This window comes from Lissotriton vulgaris, chromosome 4_1, assembly GCF_964263255.1.
Source record: "Lissotriton vulgaris chromosome 4_1, aLisVul1.2, whole genome shotgun sequence".
Lineage (NCBI taxonomy): Eukaryota > Metazoa > Chordata > Amphibia > Caudata > Salamandridae > Lissotriton > Lissotriton vulgaris.
Window position 1 is genome coordinate 226,541,893 of NC_141691.1, and position 20,127 is coordinate 226,562,019.

Genomic DNA, 20,127 nt, shown 5'->3' on the forward strand with positions numbered 1-20,127 from the left:
CATGTAGTCTGCCCACAATGTACTAAAACTCCAATGCAGCCAGACATGTCCCAAAGTACGCAATGCCACAGCCAGTCAGGGAATGTCAGCCAGCATGCATGTAGCAACTGCACATGTGAAAGATACATGCAATTAATCTACGTCCACTTTCCATCACAGGTGGCGCAGACAACAACAGCAGCGACAGCGATAGGCTGCAGATAGATGAGGCAGCAGAGGATGCAGAGGAGGTGCTTACATCCACACAACCAGCTCCATCAGGCGCTGCTCCATTGCCAGCAGCAAGACCACCACCACCATCAGCGCCAGCTCCATCAGGCGCTGCACCATTGCCAGCAGCAAGACCACCACCATCAGCGCCAGCTCCATCAGGCGCTGCACCATTGCCAGCTGCCAGACCACCACCATCAGCGCAGCTCCATCAGGCGCAGCTCCATTGCCAGCTGCCAGACCACCACCACCATCAGCGCCAGCTCATCAGGCGCTGCACCATTGGCAGCTGCAACACCACCACCAGCGGCACCCTCAACATGAGGTGCTGCTAGACCGGCGACACTGCGCACACCCACTGTGGGCAGCCAGCACAGCAGGCATGGCAGGGAGCGGCAGCAGAGCACAGCACGCACCGGCAAGAGGGGGATGGCTGTGCGTGTGCCAGGGCTCAGTATTGAGCGCCGCATGCTGCGCATCCATCAGTTTCAGGCACGACGCCAAGGTGCAATCCAACTCCAGCTGCACAACATAGGCAGAAATGTTGCAAATGTGTCAGATAGAATTGAGCGGATGACAACTGCCATGGAGGAAAACACAGCGTCCATCATCTCGCAGCGCAACATCACCCGCCGCCGCCACCGCCAGCTACTCACGCGCCTATCTGCCTACACGCGTTCCAACTACGTGATAGGTAATGCCACCTCCCAGCTGTCACGTCGGTCCCTGGCAATGCAGCAGCAGATGGTGCAATGCTGCGAGGATGTGGCGCGCGTACTGGAGCAGGTGACCAGTGCTGTACTGGCATTTCATCCATTGGCCCAGCCAATGGTGGTGGGGACGACACTAGTGAGGGGACCTAGAGTGTCAGCAGCCTGTCTGCCTCACAGGTCGGTGTCCTACGCCGCAGCAGCTGGCCCAGTGCGGGGTCACGTGCCCTCCCTGAGGATGAGCCTGAGAGGCGATTGGGTGCCGCGCGCCGGAGGCGCAATTGACATTACTATCCATGGGCAGGGACATGCTGATGTCAGAAGCATGTCGTGTTTATGACTTTGAGCAGTATGGCGCAATACTACTCACATTTAAATCATTTCATTATTTCATATTATTGTGCCTTCAACAATAACATTTATTCAAGCATTGTACATCGGCCTCCTGTCATTATTTCCATTGGCATGCATTTGTGAATCGTTGGGTGAGGGGAGTGGGTGCACTAGAAACAGTTCATTGTGATGTGGTTGCGCCGTCTGTGTCCTTCAGCAGGATGTTCCCCGCGAGCATGACGCACATGTGCAGGTGGCCGGTCGTCCCCTTCCGACTCACTGCCAGAGATCTCTACAGGTATCCGGCGCTTGGTAGCAATGTTGTGTAGTATTGCACACACAGCCACAATGCGGCAGCAGACATCAGGACTGTAGTACATGGCCCCACCAGCTTTGTACAGTATGCGGAATCTGCTCTTCAGTAGCCCAAATGTCCTCTCAATGCAATTCCTTGTGCGTATGTGTGCTACATTGTAACGCCGTTGCTGTGGTGTAGCAGGGTTGAGGTATGGGGTGAGGAGGTATTCACGGAGGGCGTAGCCACTGTCACCTGAATGAGAGGAGCAGAGGGTCAGTGCCTGTGCAGCGCAGCTACTTCATCACAGTGTAACATTGTGGGGCAAGTGTACTTACCAAGTAGGTGTCCTTCACCAAAGTCTCCCCTGGCCAGTTGTGTGTGGAGGCCGCAGTGCCGGAATATGAAGGAGTCATGTGTGCTCCCTGGGTACCTTGCCACTATGTCAGTGATGTATGTCTTAGCATTGCACACCATCTGGATGTTAAGGGAGTGGTAGGGCTTGCGGTTGCGGTACATATACTCCGTTTCAGCTGGTGGGCAGATGTGGATGTGGGTACAGTCAATGCATCCTATCACATGTGGGAATTGCGCAACATTGTAGAATTGATTCTTGGTCTCATCCAAGTCCTGTTGGCTGGTGGGAAATTTGATGTGGAGGTGTAGCTGGGTCAGCATTGCATCTAGGAAACTCCTTAGGCAGCGGGACATGGTGGGCTGGGATATCCCCCCAGCAGCGGCAACTATCCCCTGGAAGCTCCCGGAGGCTAGAAGGTGCAGGCTGCACAATACCTGGACATGTGTGGGCACGGCATTGGTCCGCATTGTTGGGTGCTGCATCAGGGGGTCAAGGTCCTGAATTAGCTTGATGATCATTGGCCCATTCAGGCGGTACTTTGCGTATATTTGCTCTCTAGTTTGGCCCAGCAGGGTGACCCGCTGGCGGAATATCCTCTCCTGGATCCTACGTCTGATCTGTGCTGCTCGCTGTAGCCTTCGCCGCCTGACCACCATGTAGAGTCCTGGCATTGTGAGACTCCTAATGCTGCTGCTGCATCTCCTTAAGTGTGTTTGATCAGGCCAGCACCGGTTACTGATTGGGAAACGGTTTTTCAAAACATTTTTACCTTTACTTTGATGGTTACCACCTGCTTAGGGTTGTCCTCAAATTGCGCCTCGCAAAAAGCGATTTACGGGTTTTTCGCAAATTGCGATTTTTCTTGAATAGCGATTGTATTGCGATTTCGCTATTTTATTCGCAGAATCCTTGGTTTCTAGCAATTTCAGAATCGTTATTGGGCTACTACCGGGATTCTGCGAATAATTTTGCGATTTCGCTATTCTGTGTTTGCGAATTCGCTTTTTTTTTCAAGAATACCGTTTTTTACCATTGCGATCGCAATAGCTTTTTCGCAGCTATTGCGATCGCAATTTTGCTTCATGAATCTGGCTGTTAATGTTTTCTCCTGACACCGAGAATAACTTTTCAAATCACCACACAGCTTTCTATCAACTTTGAATTCGACCTTTGTTTTTCAAAACAAAAAAAACTTCTAACTTTGGAACTATATTTTTCTACGATTTGATTTGAATTTTTCCAAAAATTAACTTTGGCCCAAAGTAATCTGCTCAAAGTAGAACTATTCTTAGAGAACAAGAATTCTTTGATTATTTCCTATAAACAATATTGACCTTATCCAGAAACCAAAACAGTTTACATATTCTGCTATGGGATGGCCTCGACCTTTTTATTCTGTATTTAAGAGCCATTTAATAAATGTAATGTTCATGATTCATTCAGTTAGCATTGCCAATATCATACTATAGGTTTAAAATGAAATCATTGCTTTCAAATGCGTACAGTACAAATGCTCATTTTCGTATACAACCATTTCAAATGCATTTTACGTATTTTTGGGTGGGATTGTGAACACATGCTTTAGATATGTTTTAGTGCTTAAATTTAGTAATGTCGAACATAATAAAGTGGAGTGGGTGTTGTATAGCATTTTAGGACCGTGGTGTAATTTTCCCGATTCATGCCCTTATATAGGTATGAATCACCTTGTTCTTATATAGGCATAGAAATCATAACCATTTTTAGACATACCCCATGCAGTCCAAATACAGGCATGGATACTTCCACTAGTTCCGAAAAGCCACAACGATATTTCATGGCTTAGACACCATACCATGCTTTTACAGTATTATTTTATAATACTCTTCTTACTGAACGCATTATACTTTACAGCCGGTATTACGATTGTAGCAGTTCATTTCTTCTGCATGAGAAAGAAGACTGTTCAATAAATACTTTTATTGAAAATGCCTGTCTCTCTATTTCTCTGCACCTCTGGTGAAACGAAGCATGCACGATTGACTGAGTAAAATATCTATCTCTTGTTTCCACGACTCTGAAGATACATTTTATCTTGGGGAGACAAAGTTGTCATGTTTATGCGGTTGTCAGAAACGAATCCCTTCTTGTGAATTTGAGAAAGTTTCTAGTGACCTCAGAGCTAGCTGGCACTCACAATTAAGTATAATATATTCGATAGAGACCTAGTTGACCTAAGTCCTACGTCACATCTATAGGATAGATTATTCCAATGCACAGAGCCGATTGGGAATATAGGAACTACACTACACTACGTCCTACGAGTATTGTCTTGACTTTAGTCGTGGTTTGCATAACCCTATTTTAATACATGGTTTGGTCTCCCCCTGGGAACCACTGTGTATTCTGTGCTACTTACCTGTTTCTATTGCAAAGTATTGTGTGTATTGTGTATATCTCCGGCTAGGAGATATCTGAATGTATTAGTTAGTGTCTTATAATAAATACACATTTTTATAAATACACTGTGTGGTTCTTTTTATCAATCAATTCCTACAAGATTATGATCTGGTGAAACAAGCTGCTTTACACTCCTTCTGGACTAACCTTGAAGGCTGCTCTCCACAGCTACTACTTAGGGAGCTTTCTAAGGTTGTCTAAGAACACTGAAATCACCATAAGGGTTGTCTGGATCCACTTATATAAGAGTACATCATATACTGAGCTGGCCTCTCACACCACCAAGCTGCAGTGCGTATATTAGAACAACTTGGTACCAGTTTTATGCCTGTTCTTGCTGAGTTTCCCTCTGAATCTGTTTTTTAAAATTTCTTTCTGTTTCCCAATTTCATCTCGTCTCTGAAGGAAGATGTTTTCTTGTGGTTTATATATTTTATTTTGTTTGCTCTTCGTTGCTAGCTGCTCTATTTCCTGGGTTACCATTCAGGTGATCTGGCTCCGCTTGGCTTCGCTTAGCAGCTTAACTTCCAGTATGACTGGGTTTAGACTTCTATTTCTGTTTCACCTTATTTTAGGAGCTTTCAATGTAGTAGTGCAGGGCCAGATGTTATTAATTTGTTCCTGTGAAAAGCCCTTTAGCTTGCTCCTGAATATTGAGCGGGCAATTTGCGACTTGCTGACGTGCGTGTCAATACCTTCAGATGCTTGCAGCTCAGTTATAGCTCTGTGAGGTCACTGATTCAGGGCAGCAAGTGACCAAAGAGTCCTGCTCTTGGCTTTTTGCTGAATGGACAAATGACACTGCATGCAAATGTATATGACAGGGCTAGAGTCTGGGAGGCCGAGAGGGAGCTCACCGTTCACAAGCTGCACCCAGACCTGTCTGGGCCACTTCCGCCGGAAGGCCACGTCTTTCACTTAGCATGCTATAGCTTCTACCGCTGCTCTCAGCCATCTTTCTTGCCTTATCATGGCTCGATTCAATTCGGTGTAAGTAGGCGCTGGGGGTCCGGTGTAATCCAAAAAGCATGTCCGGTGCTCCGGGCCCCGAAAGTGAGGCAGGCGACCAGCTGCCGCTCCACGGCTCCTACTGGGCTCGTTGAGAGATACGTAGAGGCGTGGTTCAAGTAGCACATGATCAAAACGGGACGCAAGCTTCAACTAGACCATGCAAGCCCGAGTCTCGGACTGGGATGTTAATTAATGAAGACTAGAAGGGCTTCCTAACAGGAAGACAGATGAGGGAACTCGCAAAAACTCTGATGGGATCAACAGATCTTGCTTCTATCCAGGGAGCCCCCTAGCAGTAGTAGGCCTTTGATTGTATGAATTAGAAATACCGGAGAAGCACATTAAAGAGTCTGGCATTGGTGAGATGTTTCGAAATGTCCTGATTAAGATATACAAGATGCATCGATAACAAATTCTGTTCAATAGAAGCCACACAGCTTCAGTAAAAATAGGAAGGGGTGCCAGACAGGGCTGTTCCCTGTCACCCGCCCTCTTCGATCTATACATTGAACCCCTGGCACAAAGCTTAAGGCAGAATAGGGAAATTAGCCCCTTCATCGTGGTAACCTTCTCTAGGAAGATAGCTTAATACGCCAATGATCTGACTTTGTATACTGCAGACATCAGCCAAGCTCTCCTGAATCTGACAGCAGAGGTGAACTCGTTCGGAGGCTGTTGGGCTATGAGATTAACAACAGTAAAACAGAGGTGATGGTATGTAATCAGGACCATCGAGGCATCAGACTTGCAAAGGAACTAAGATATCTGGAGGTAACAATTGTACAGGATCTAGAGGAGGTCCCCAAGGTAGATTTAGAGAAAGTGTTTAAGAAACTACATAAGACTCTAAACAAATGGCATAATCGCCCTCTTACCTTGAATGGTTGGGTTAACCTGGTCAAGATGTCTATCTTACCTACGTTTTCCTACCTGTTCGATAATATACCACTAGATCTTAACAAGAAGATCCTCATGAGAATACAGGGAAGAATGACATCATTTATTTGGGCTGAAAAGGGGATAAGACTTTCATGGAAGAAGCTAAGAAGAAGGCTAGGAAGTGGTAGCCATGGGCTTCCCGATTTCCAATTATATTGTTGGGCAAACCAAATGAAGAATAGCATGATGCTCTTGCTTCAGCTTCATAGTACACTTGTGAGTCGTATGTACAGCGCTATGCTGGCTGATACATCAGAGGTGGGCTTCATGTATACATTTGGGGCTCACAAATTCTTCAAGAAAGTTCAGTTGAAAGTTTTAAAGGCCGAAGCAAAAATATGGCAGGAATGTCAATCCCTTTTAGGTATCTCTTACTAATTGCTTGCCAATACCCCTGAAAATGTATAGAATAACACGCTGGGGGGAGATTGTGAAAAGTAGTACATGCCGCTCATGGGACTTATGGAGAGATTTGACGAATGGTTAAAATTTTACCAAATATCTGCGTGGTTCAGAAATCAGTTGTGGTCCGTCCGAAGAGAAAATCTTATTAAGAAGGACCTTCAGGATCCAAGACCGAGAGAGAAGGAGGTTGCACACAGGTATGGATATCTGGCTAAAGCAGGAGAAGTAAGCATAGACCCACGAACCTGGCTTGGGAAGATTACTTGCCAAGTGAAGGGCTGGATGAATTATGGCAAGTATCCCTAAGCACACTTTATCCTGTAATCAAGTCTAATGTATTTAGAAGGAATCACTTCTTTACCCAACATAGAATCTAACGGTCCCAGGCAAAGCTGACTAGGATAAGAGGTGGTGGGGAGGCCAAATGTAATAGGTGCAGAGCACGAGAGGCGGATGACATTCACATGTTTGCCAGTTGCCCGGTCCTGGAATAATTCTGGAGGAAAGTGGGTAAAACAATGCCTGACATCTATTAGAACCAAGCACGACAATGGTCTGCCAGTATGTAGTGATGGCAGCAGGGACATTCAAGGCAGTTACATGCCTATACCGACGTATGGTGGGGGAGGGCATAGAACCACTGGGGGACTTACAACGGAAGTGGGAAGGGGATATCGGCAGTGAGATCCCTGAGACAACATGGGCTCAATTAGTGAGGAGGGCCTGGAAATGTACTAGGAATGTCAAGTTTCAGTTGGTAAACCATTTTTTACTACACAGGGCATATCTGACTCCGGCAAAGATAAACAAGTATTTTAGAACAGATACTACCCAATGCCCACGGTGTACACTAGGGGATGCGGAGTTCCGTCATATGACGTGGTACTATCCAAGGCTCTGTACCTTCTGGGAGGAGGTAGTAGGTCTGCTTTCTGACATCAAGGAGCGCAGCATTGAGCCGGACATGGGCACCTGCTTGTTGCATTGGTTCCCACACACCCCCAAGAAAAAGGTGACAAGTAAGTTTCTGGACCTGGGGTTGCTACAGGCAAAGAGGGACATTACAGCACACTGGAAGGCGAGGGGGGAGGGCCTAGCTTTAGGAGATGGAAGGTGGAATCAACAAAAGGGGCGACAACTGAAAGTATGGTCTGACTCCAGCAGGCCAAACGGATGGCTAATGATAAGGTGCTAGCTTCCGCAAGGGCATGGGAGGGCTTAGTTCTGTCCCTGCAGACACAGGAGGGGGAGTCTGATGCTAACTCAGTTGCGAGTGCACCAGCAGGCTCGCTTTGAAGTATTCCCCTGTACACAGACATGATGCATGGGTATACCTATAGAGGTAATAGAGATTGGGAAGTATCATGATAAAGGTGACATCCTCAAGGCCACTAAGCAGGTGTTGCACTAATTAGATTATAAGCGGATGATATGGACACACTGGTAGTGGAGGGTGGGGTAGGAGGGAGGCAGGTATTCTGTTATTGTTTTAGTGGTTTGATGAGCCAGTAATGCATACCCGTTATTACAATAGCTCAACAGAGAGCAGACGGCATACAACGTGATGCAAGCAATAAGTAACTTGGGAAGTATTATAGACTGCAGGAAGATATTGCTGGACTGAGAAGCAAACAAGCCACCACCACCTGTTAAATGGGACTATGCCGCTGAGGAAAGAGGGGGTTGGTAAAATGTAAACTATGTTTGTTGATATGTGGGATAAAACCAATAAAAATATGATTTAAAAAATAAAAGACAATGTCTGACATCCTGGGTGTAAAGGTAAGACTCTAATCATTTTTGGTATGCAGTCAGGATCTGGACTTGAGGGGTTCTCCAAAGCATCAAAAGGAGCTAATACTTTATTTAGTCCTCTGTGCAAGGAGGGAGATATGTAAGAGGTGGAGTCAGGTAACACCTCCTATTTGGAGGGAGTGGTGGAACTCTGTGAGATACTTTAGGGATATGGACAAAACGGTGAATCTGAATAAAAGGAAGGCTGAACTTGGGTTGATTTAGAATTTATTGGACCCTAATGGAAGATCATGAAGTCCAATGATTAAACCTCTTGGTCAGCTTGTGATGTATGGGGCTGATTGGTAACTTTGCGTTAACATTGGTCGGAACCTCCCCCCCTGATACAGGCACCTAGGTCAGTGGTGATCAGGAGGGTGCTTGCTTATAAGAGGACCACCAAAAAAACGATTTCTTTTAAGACCAAGATGTTCGCAAAAAGGTAAGTAACTTTATCAGGAAAAATGCTTTACACTTTAAAAAGTGAAAACTTAGTGTAATTTTCAGGCTTGGCAATGTTAACCTATGGAAGGAAAACAAGAATGCATTTTCACATGCATGTACACGACTCACCGTCGTAAGTGTCCAATTAGTGGACGGCTGTGTCCTCACTATGGGCGGGCCATCAGGCTCATGGTTACAGCTGCTTTGTGATTTCTAAAAGGAAGATCAAGTACAAAGAAGCAATTAAGCTTGTCTTGTCACATTCATGGACAACTGACAACAGCTACATTCTTTCTGTGACATGCACATTTGCCGAGACACACAGACTTTAGTCCCTAGTGTAACAATAGGCAGCAACCAATGCAGTAATCACAGGAAGTCCAATATACAATATATGTACAAATAAATACCCCATTCGTAGATGTTCACAAGTTGGACACTACCCAATATAACCAAATACCCAACACAAGCGTCATAGGAAAGAATGTAAAAAGGGTGAGAAGATACTATTTTGTGAGATAGCGTCATCTTATAAAACCAATCACCAAATACATGTCTTTTTACATGTTTCTCTCATTTTATTTGTGAGGTGAACGCATGTTTGGGATATACATAGTGCTCGTCAAACCTTATTCTGTGAGGGATCTCTACACTACATTGTGATTTCCTGCAGGTTAGTATCTTACATGTTCAACATGGGGGGGGGGGCTGTACTATACTAGCCACGTTTTTTTCTAGTGGGTTTTTGCATGCACTATCTTATTGATACACTTTGACCATGCAGCTACGGTCATCTTTTGTTGGAGCTACAAGCCAGAGATTGACTCAACGATCTTAAAACAACGTTATGTGTTTATCCGCAGGTCAGTCTATTGACATGCTTAATATGGGTGGGATGTATAACATTAGTCACCATGTTTTGAAAATGCTTTATATTCGCTACTTGATGGATATATTCTGATCATGCAGGTACAGGTTTTCTTTGTTGGAATGGCATGCCACAGACCTATTTGGAACGATTGGAGACTTTTCCAAAGCAATTTGTGTGATCCGCCATATATTGTGAAGGAACGTATGCCTGTTTTCTCAAAATTCGACGACTGTTGACAGGCATTCAGGTTAGTCCCAGAATATACTCACTGAGCCCATAATCGGCAGTTTAATTGGTACATCTGCACACCATGTTGGGGAGACTGGAGACCCAAGTGGGGTATTGATAGATGCAACATTATTAATACATCATAATAGAGTAGTGAGGTACCTGTTGATATGTTTTGGATTAATAGGGCACATTCGGTTCTTTTGTCTGAGTTCATGCTCATATCGTATGAGATCTAAGAAGACCCCTGATCCACATACAGGATTTTTCTGTTTACAATATTTGTACTGGTATTTGGTCTATGTTCAACACCTTCATTGTTAGGTTTTATCTCCAAACAGAATATTTGCTTACCCATTCACTCCCGGTACGCTGTGCTTTGGAGTGCTGTGTTTCTTTGCCTATACCTCCTAGGTAAGAAACAGTGCCAAACATAGGGCCTTATTAGGATGGAGGATTTTCAGCATCCTCCGGGCCGGCGGAAGCCACCGCCGGCCCTGAGGATGCGGAAAATACTCTGCGGACCCACCAAAGACCCACCGCCACATTAGGATGGCTGGTGGGTCCTGGTTTCCGTCCGCAGCTTTTCCGCAGTGGTTGGCTTACAACCGCGGCGGAAAAGCTCTAATATGGTGACGGTGTCTCTCAGACACAGTCAGCCAGATTAGGATGGGCACTGAAACATGCTTTTCCGCTGCGGCTTTTCCGTCGTGGAAAAGCATGTGTACCTTCACTGCGGGGGCCCGTTGCGTGCCCCCTAGGTGAAGGGGGAGGGCGTGGGGGGTACCTATGGTACCCCCCTGCATTTGTATGCAGAAAGCGGCAGGCACCGCGCGGTGCCTGCCACTTTCTACATACAAATACAATGCGTGCATTTTTAACATTGCTGCAGGGTGGCGGTCACATCCTAATTGCACAGGAGGGAACTCCGCAGCCCATGCGGAGGTTCCCTCCTACTCTATGGTGGCGGACGGACTCAGGTTCGTCCGCCATCATAATGTGCCCCATAGTCTTTTTGCTCTGCATGCTCTTGGTCACCAACCATCTAGCGAGACATCAGTCACGTCGCTTTGATGGCTAATTGAACCCCAAATTCCTATTATCTATTTTAACAATTTTCCACTTCTTTTTATAGTCTCTTTCACAATAGCATGTATTAGGTGATTGGTTTTATAAGGTGCCGCTATATCACAAAATAGCCTCTTCTCACCCTTTTTACACTCTTTCCTATGGCGCTTGTGTTGGGTATTTGGTTATATTGGGTAGTGTACAACTTGTGGACTTTTACGAATGGTGTATATATTTGTACATATATTGTGTATATGTAATGTTTTAATTGTGTCAAGTTGTTCACAGCCTTTAAAAAGTCTGTTGGACGAAACACGTGTCGGCTGCCAGTGTGTTTTTTTATATGAATCTATGAAGAAAATAATAAGAGGATAAAGAGAAAGAAAATATCTTAGACTCCCTGTGATTATTGCATTGGTTACTGCCTATTGTTACAATGTGGTCTAAATGTTGGGTTCCTCTGCAAATGTGCATGTCATTTGTGATCCCTACGGAGACGCTTTTCCTTAGGGTTTTTTGCCTCTCTATGGTTGGAAGGAGACTTATTGCTTTTAGAGCACCCCATTGTACAACATTGATACACATACAACTTTGCGGCCGATTTGTTATGTAGATGTGCATTCGCAAATAGGCACTGCCACCTCTGTGCTTTTGTCGAACTACATTCTTTCTGTATTTATTTATCTCGAACAGAAAGATCCACCAAGATTAATATCCATAATTCCTAGAAATTGGCTTTCTTTGAGAAAGGCACAATTGAATATACAGACCTTCTTATACACAACAGGTAATGGGAGGAACACTTGCAATGTGTCTAATCACCAGCAATCATTCAGAGTAGAATTCAAACCCATTGTTCTTTTGCTCACCATGTCACCTCAGTTCAGACCCAGCCATAGGCGAATCCAACTTGATCCTGCTTCTCATGGGAACAGTTCAGCTCAAACTGCCAGGCAGGTCCGGTCCTCATCGAAACAGAACACAAGCAACATAGGACCACTTTGGGCTGATAAAGCATTCCTCCCATCACCTTTTCGGTGTTTGCTACACAGACATTCTTAAACATAATCCAAGCCAGCTTCATAAATCAAGTAGGGTGTTGAAAAAACTGTCCTTTCGTTCCAGTCTAGCACAATGTGGTTGCATTTTCAGGCACTCGAGGAGGTGAGTTGGCGAAGGGGGCACACCTTCTATTCTTACCACGTTTTCCTGTCAGTTCTCCCGCCCAAAAGTGGGGGTTTGAACTGGGGGCTGCTATCCGCTGCAGGCCTATGATGGGCCTCGAGGACAGGCCCATCCTGGGGGAGAAGGTGTAACACCTCTACCCAGGTTGTGCTTGGTTTCTGACCAGAGAGAGCAGAGGCTCTCAACCCAGGGGTCCAGAAACACGTCTGGTGGTGGCACGCTGCCCAACGCCAGTCAGAGACCACACCAGAGATGGTAGGTTTGAAACACTGGCATCAGTGTGGATATATTAAGAGGAGTTTTGGTACTCAACACTCCTGGCTTCAGAAAAGGCATCATGGTGCTGTGGAACTCGAGTTGTCAAGTTCCCAGACAATGAACTTTCTAAGGCTTCCCTGACACTTACAATATGTAAGAATAGACTTAAATATTGTAGGGGAATATCGACTCATGCAGATATGCTCACACCTGTGATATAATGCACCCTAATGAATCCACACTAACCCCAGGGGTTGACTGGAAGAGGGAACTAGAGGCACAGAGCGCTAGGAGCAGGCCAGCCTCCAACACAAAATGTTCAACACAAATGGGGCCGCTCCCAGTAAAGTGACCAGAAAGTGCTCAAAGATAATAAGATTGTGAGTGTGGACATCTCACAAAAAGTGAAGGACAGACCTAATAAACCACCTGGTGTCATGCTTCATCAACGGCAGTCCTCGCCCTGTAAAAACTTGGTTTGTTACAGGGCGGGCATTCACCTGACGACAGGGATGCACTTTTTAACTAAGTGGAGGCCGGTTAGAAGTGAGTGGATTTTAAAAACCATTGCAGTTGCCAAATTAAGTTTTTAATCAAGTAGGGCGATGTATAGTATTACAAAGGTGAACGTTGAGGTGGGGAATTTAATATCCCATCACCGTAGTAAAGAGGGTCAACATGTTTCTGCCCAGTGTCCCAAGAGGGTACAGGAGTAGTAGGCACTGTCACTTCAATAAAATCATTCAGGAGCACATACAGACAATTAGCCACCCACGCTAATTTATGTGCATCACGTGACATTCATCTGTGCACACACTAAAAGGTGGACAAAGTGGTGACCCTGCACCAGTGGATTAATAATCCGCTCCACACCCGGCTTGCTAATTCTCACCCAATTACCTACCCTCAATTTCATCACTCTCACCCGTCTTCTAGCATTAAACCATCTCATCCTCTTCTTCACCTTCCTTGCCTCTCCTGCCAATTCTCTTGTTCGCCATCAAACCTCTCACACTTGGCATTCACCCATGAAGGAGACAAAGTGTTTGGTTTCCTTCCCCTAAACAATTCAAAGGGAGTTTTCCCAGTAACACAGTGTGGCATTAACCAATACCAGTAGCTGTCGGTGGTAGGAGTGCTGCCGGGCGGTGACTTGGGGCGGTCGAGTGGCAGCGTGGGGGTTAGTAAACTATGGGATACGGCCAAATACAGGTAAGTAAACATGAAAATAAATAAAACTAATTTCGTTGCGTGCACTGCATCACATTCTAACCTCTAAACAACAAACTGTGTTTCTTATACAAATAATCTCTCACGTTCCATTAGTTCCCACACTCAACACATTATCATGTGGATCTAATCATGACAAGTCTTAATAGAAAGGCTTAAATCCTGAAATGTATTGCACTTCAACTCTATATTCTGAAAACCTGGCTCTTTCAATCTCCCCCTGGAGGCTGGTAGTAGGCCTTCTCGCATCTTAGGGCCTATGGGACTGTTGGGGGGGGGGGGGAGGGGGTGGGCCAGTTGCAGTGGTTTACGGTGTCTTAGCACGGGGACACTCCGTTGGAGTAACCAGGCGCTTTGTAAGCTTCATAATAATAATAATTGTAATGCTATCACCCATTTGGCGATTCTGCTAGAGTCAGCAAAAATACCTTTCATACATAAAATCCCTCTTAGAGGCTTGTGGTTTGTTTTGACAGTAAATTCACAGCCCATTCACAGCCCCACAGGAATGCTTTCATCTTCCTCACAGCACAAAAAATGGCGCACACCTTCCTCTCTACAACAGAATATTGCATCACAGGCCCTTTCAGACTACGTAAGCAAAACATTATAGTCCTTTCAGATTATCCTCCAATTTTCACCAGGACGACACCCAAAACTTTAAGACTCCTATTCGTAATCAAGATGGGTTTCTGAGACAGGTTAAAACTTCTTAAAGCAAGTTCCTTCTTCATTTCATTAAATTCCTGTTCACACACACCTCATCCCAAACAAACTCTACACCTTTCTTTAACAGCCCTCTCATTTTTTCACTCTTTCTAGCAAGAGTTTGAACAATCTTGTTATAATATTCTGCGATTCCCAAAAATGTTAATAATTCATCCTTGTTAGTGGGTGAAGAAATTCTTTGAATAGTATGAACTAACCTAGCTTTATGCTGGATATCCTGTGCTGATACTTCACGTCCCAAATATTCGATAGTGAATTTCCTAAATCTGCACTTTTCTCTCTTTAAGGTTAGGTTGACCTCACTTAATCTCTTAACACATCATCCTAATAAACTTCAATTCCTTTCATTTCCCTCAACCATTGCTCTCCGAAAAACAAAGACCCCCAATACCAAACCAAAAGGCATTCTATTATATCTAAAGGTTCTAAATGGTGGAAAAAGGCTGTCCGATTTTGGATTAGCCAAGAAACAGAAGGGTACAGAGTTCCTTAGTAGGATATTAGTCACCTTGTGTATACTCTAGGTAGTGAGGAGGTGGGGAAAACCTCCTGTCGGAACTAGGGCCCTCACACACCCAGCAAGCTAGGTGTCATGCTTCATCATATGGGCCTTCTCCTCTTCGGGCCGGCGCTGCAATGCTAGACGGGCATCCATAAAGGGGCTCATATAGGTGCCGTGGGTGTGAGGGGCCTAGGTAAGTGCCAGCCTTAAGCTACTGAGCTTGAAGCAGACACCTTTACTTTACGGGAAAAGCCCATTACGCTGCCGGGTCCCTGGGGGTGTGGACGCTGTGCCTCGCTACCGTAACCGCTCCTTTGAGCCTCCTGTGTCTGGGCATGGCGTGTGGCGCTACCGCCAGACAGACCGGCCCTGTTTGAGCACCTTTTAAATTGACTGTGTCATTGGTTTGGAGTCACAATCTCAGGCTACAATCATCCTGACCCGGACCTTTTGCTCCTTACAGCCTAGTGCACCAGGGCTAGTAAGCAAGCAACGAACCAGTATACATATGTTCACTTACTATGATCTGGTAATTTGTGTCTCATTTTAACTCAGAGATTCTACATTGAGTGTCCTCATACTTCGCTGGTAACTGATGAGGCAGAACCAGATACTTGAATATGTGACCTCACTGACACTCACCATTACGGTTTAATCACAACAATTTGAGCATGTGTACACAGGGGATATATGCAGAAGCATACACAGAGCTAGAATGATTTGCATGATAGCACTGTGTGTTTTTTAGTATGTTCAACTTAAGAATGTGAATTTAGTACACAACTATTGAACTATTGAGCTCAACTGGGATAATTTCCCACTACCTTGTCTTTGTTTTTATTCTCTTCTTTGTACTCTAGGTTGGCTGTCTTTCCTCCGGGTTAATGACCCATAGGAAGAGTAAGTGGTAGGTAGCGTTGCACCTTGCCACCCACTGTAGATACATTTGTTTATTTTTATTATTCACTCGGTCCTGAAGAATCGCCACTGATCACTTTGTGACTTATTTGAGGCAAGAAACAGGTTGACCATCTAAGGGGTTAAGCTAATTTTTTGTCACATTATAACAAAACAGTCTCCCACCCCCACGTTGGGACACTTATAGAATAAAAGGTCACTACAGTGGACTCCCTTACTGATTTACATTCACATCCCACATCTACACTTATCTAGGCCCCTCACACCCACGGGACCTATACAATGAGGAACAAAAGATCTCCGATAAAGAGCCCCTTTATGGGTGCCCATCAAGCATTGCAGCGACGGCTTGCTGGGTGTGCGAGGGCCCTAGTTCCGACAGGAGGTATTCCCCACCTCCTCACTAACTAGAGTATAGACATGGTAGCTAATATCCCACTAAGGAACTCCGTACCCTTCTGTCTCTTGGCTTAACTTAGGGCATGTACATTGGACCTTCATTAAGCCCTTTCCGTCCCTCCCTTTGTTGACATGTCAGATTTTGGAGACTTTAATTGTGTGGCCAATGTAGAACTGGACAGATCGACTCCACCCTTAAATAACACCCCAGTAACTGGAGACGTTTTTTAGTTGGAACAGAATACCCACCCAAGTCCCCACATGGAGGTTACTGCCTCAAACATTGGAGGACTCGGCGTTTCACAGCCCGCTCTCCACAACACTGCAAAACTACTTTACAGAAAATCACAACACTGCCTCCACAATACCGGTTGAGTGGGATGCTGTGAAGGCCGTCCTTAGGGGTGCAGCAATTAGCGCCACAGTGGGAGCCAGACAGGGGGTATATAGAAATCTGCAAGACACAGAGACGGATATGTCCCGACTAGAACAGGAGGCAGCACATGACCCCATGAAACAGGCACAGCTACACAAGACATGCATCCAACATGCAGAACTGCTCAAAACGCTGAGACTGATAGATTATAGATCTAACACGCAAACGCACCATTCGGATGCCGATAAGTCAGGTACCCTCTTAGCTAAACTGATTAGAAATGATCCTCCCACTACTGTTATTAGCCTCATAACACTACCTGGGGGTGAGACTGCGATCACACAGTGTGAGATCAGTGATGCCTTCAGTGACTACTATGAAGGGCTGTACAGGGCACCACACTTCTTGGGGGAATCTTCCATTGAAGTCTTTGATTTGATTTATGAATTTGTAGAACACACAATTGCCCATGGGCGTCTTGGCGCTGTGTAGATTCAGAGAGACTCGGTATCTTTGCAGGAACAAATAACTAACCAGCGGTAAAAAGCCACGTTTTTACATCTTTCCTGAAGGAAAGTAGTGATGGGCTGTGTTTGACGGATAGTGGGAGGAGGTTCCAGGCCCTAGCTGCATGCCGCAGAAAGCTTCTCCCCCCCCCCCCCATCTAGCCTTATTGTACTTAGGAACCTGAATCAGTTTGGCATGGCTGGATCGTAGATTCGTGAGCGGCTCGTATAGTTTTAAATTAGTTTTTAGAAACTGGGAGCCATATCCATGAATAGCTTTGTAGGCCAAACATACAGACTTGAACTTTAATCTTTTGTGAATTGGGAGCCAATGAAGGGGACTTAGTTTGTGTGCAATTGGTTCATACTTGGGGATATCCAGTATCAGCCTTGCTGCTGCGTTTTGCAGGCGCTGTAGTTTTGCTAGGTGCTGGGCCTGAATTCCCGCATACAGGGCGTTCCCATAATCTAGCCTTGATAGGGCCAGAGCGGTTACCACCGTTTTCCAGGAACGAGGGGGATAAAAGGCAGGAGCTTCCTTATTTTCAGAATGAACCACACAGAAGAGGCCAGTTTGTTTGACTGGGCGTCAAAAGAAAGTTTGTTGTCCAATGTCATACCCACGTTTTTCACCTTGTTGACTGGGGAAGGGCAGTCACCCAGACTGTCTGGCCACCATTACCGGGACCAGATACCTGGACCTGACCCTAGCAGGATTACTTCGCTTTTGTCTCCGTTTAACTTTAGGCAGTTACTCTGCATCCATTGACTGACTTGCGACATACAGTTTTTAAATTTGTCAGCCGTCTCTTTTGCATTTTTGGCAATAGATACCACTATTTGGGTGTCGTCGGCGTACGAAATTGGAAGGACCCACAATTCCTAATAATTGCCGTTAAAGGTGCTACATTCAAGTTGGAAAGGGTGGGGCTTAGGGAGGACCCCTGGGGTACACCACACGGGGAGTTAAATGGTTTAGATTTAGCCTCCCCCAACTCAACTGTGAATGTTCTTTTAGAGAAGTAAGATGCCAGTACCGTTCATGCAGAAGTGTGGACTCTGGCTTCGGCCAGTCTCGTCAATAGTGTTCCATGATTTACCGTATTGAAGGCCGCCGATAGGTCCAGAAGAACCAAGGCGGCCTTTCCCCCGGTATCCAGAACACTCCTGAGTTTTTCTGTTGCCATGAGCAGAGCTGTTTCCGTTCCATGTCCCTCTCAGAAACCAAACTGCGAGTGGTCTAAGGTATTTCCATACAAGAGAAATTGGGCCAGCTGTTTATTCAATATAACTTCAGCCGCAAAAGGGATTCTCGTAATTGGTCTGTAGTTCCCGGGTTCTTGTGGGTCTAAATTTTTTTTTTTTTTTTTAGTAGTAGTGGCAGCACTGAGGTGGTTTTCCATGCATCTGGGAAGTGGCCTGATTTTACTATTTGTAGAAATAGCTTTTCTAGTTGATCACTTAGCAGCTCAGGGAATAACTGCATCACCTTTGGTGGACATGGATCCGTTGGTCCACCGGACCTGGTGGTTCTGACCGCCTGCAGAATCTGTTCCACTGAAGGTTGTGAGAAATGAAACCAAGGATCCTGTTTTGGGGTAGGTGGTCCCTCATTGAGATCAGTGTTTAGCCGTATGGGCGGATGCTTATCAGTCCCTATAAATGACTCAAACTGAGGACACTTTGTTGACGAAAAATTGGCCCAGAGTATTGCAAAATTCGGAACTAATAACTGCCGGTTTGTTGTCAATTTCGGTTAGTTTTTTTATGGTGGTGAAGAGTTCTTCACTAGAATTTCTGCTTCACCAATTTTTTGAATAAAATATTAACTTTTTTCTGATAAAATCAATTTTATATATATATATATGTATATATATAAATTTCCCTGGCTATATATATATATATATATATATATATATATATATATATATATATATATATATATATATATATATATATATATATATATATATATATATATAGCCAGGGAAATTTTGTATTCTTCTTTCAACCCTTGGTCATATTTGGTTCTCCATCTCTTCTCAGCTTTTCTATAGTTTTGCTTTTGCGTCTTGCGTGAGTCAGTGAACCATGGTTGAAAGAGGGCTTTCCTCCTAAAGGTGACTTTTTTTTAAAGGAGCTGCAACTTTGATCGCGGAGTTTATCCAGCTTGTGATTTGATTTGAGGCAATGTTGCTGTTTGGTGCCAACTCCGTAATTGATAGTGAGAGTTGTTCCAATAATTTCAGGAGTCTATGCTAGACCAATCATGGTATGTGATTTGCATGGGTCGCGGGCGGATATATTTGCCTCCTCTTTCACCTTTAAGGAGAAAATTATTACCTTATTGTCTGACCAGGGGACCTACAAGGTATCTACTATCTCCATGTCGCTATTGGAGGTAAAAATCCCATCTAGAGTGTGCCCTGCTTTGTGGGTATCCTGCTTGACAATCTGTTCCAAGGCTAGATTGGCCAGTGCATCCTTCAGAGTGGTCGTGCTTGTGTCCTCGCTTTTTTCTAGATGCACATTAAAGTCCCCCAGGACAGTATAATCTGAGCCCTTAACGCTGGACTCTAGAAATGGGCTGAGTAATTGAATCAGAGGTGTTTTGGCCCTAGGTGGTCTATATATCAGTAGGCCTTTAAATGTATAATTAGTCGTGATGTTAATCTGAAAGGCTAGTGTTTCATAGTCTGGGTTACTGCCCTGATCTGAGCCCTTCACCCTAAATTTATTTCTGGAAATAATGGCCAGGCCTCCCCCCCTTTTCCCTTTTCTGTCAGCCCTGATGATGGAGAACCCCTCTGGGATAGCTAAGGCTAGATCTACATCCGAGGCGTCGTCCACCCAGGACTCAGTGATGAAAATGAGGTCAAGCTTCTGGGTTTCTATTAATTACGCCATTTCAGTATTGTG

General features: G+C 45.0%; 1 protein-coding gene across 3 annotated transcripts in view; it reads right to left on the reverse strand.

The window, feature by feature from the left end:
• The window catches only part of LOC147718601 (uncharacterized), a 408,142-nt gene that overhangs the window by 329,456 nt on the left and 58,559 nt on the right, over nt 1-20,127 (reverse strand). For 2 of the 3 annotated variants that reach the window (XM_086918560.1, XM_086918562.1), the window contains exon 2: nt 9,068-9,151. The exons of the other annotated variant lie outside the window; for it this stretch is intronic. In XM_086918560.1, the coding sequence (XP_086774686.1) occupies nt 9,068-9,151 (84 nt within the window). The remainder of the gene's footprint in view (nt 1-9,067; nt 9,152-20,127) is intronic. 3 annotated transcript variants of the gene reach the window in all.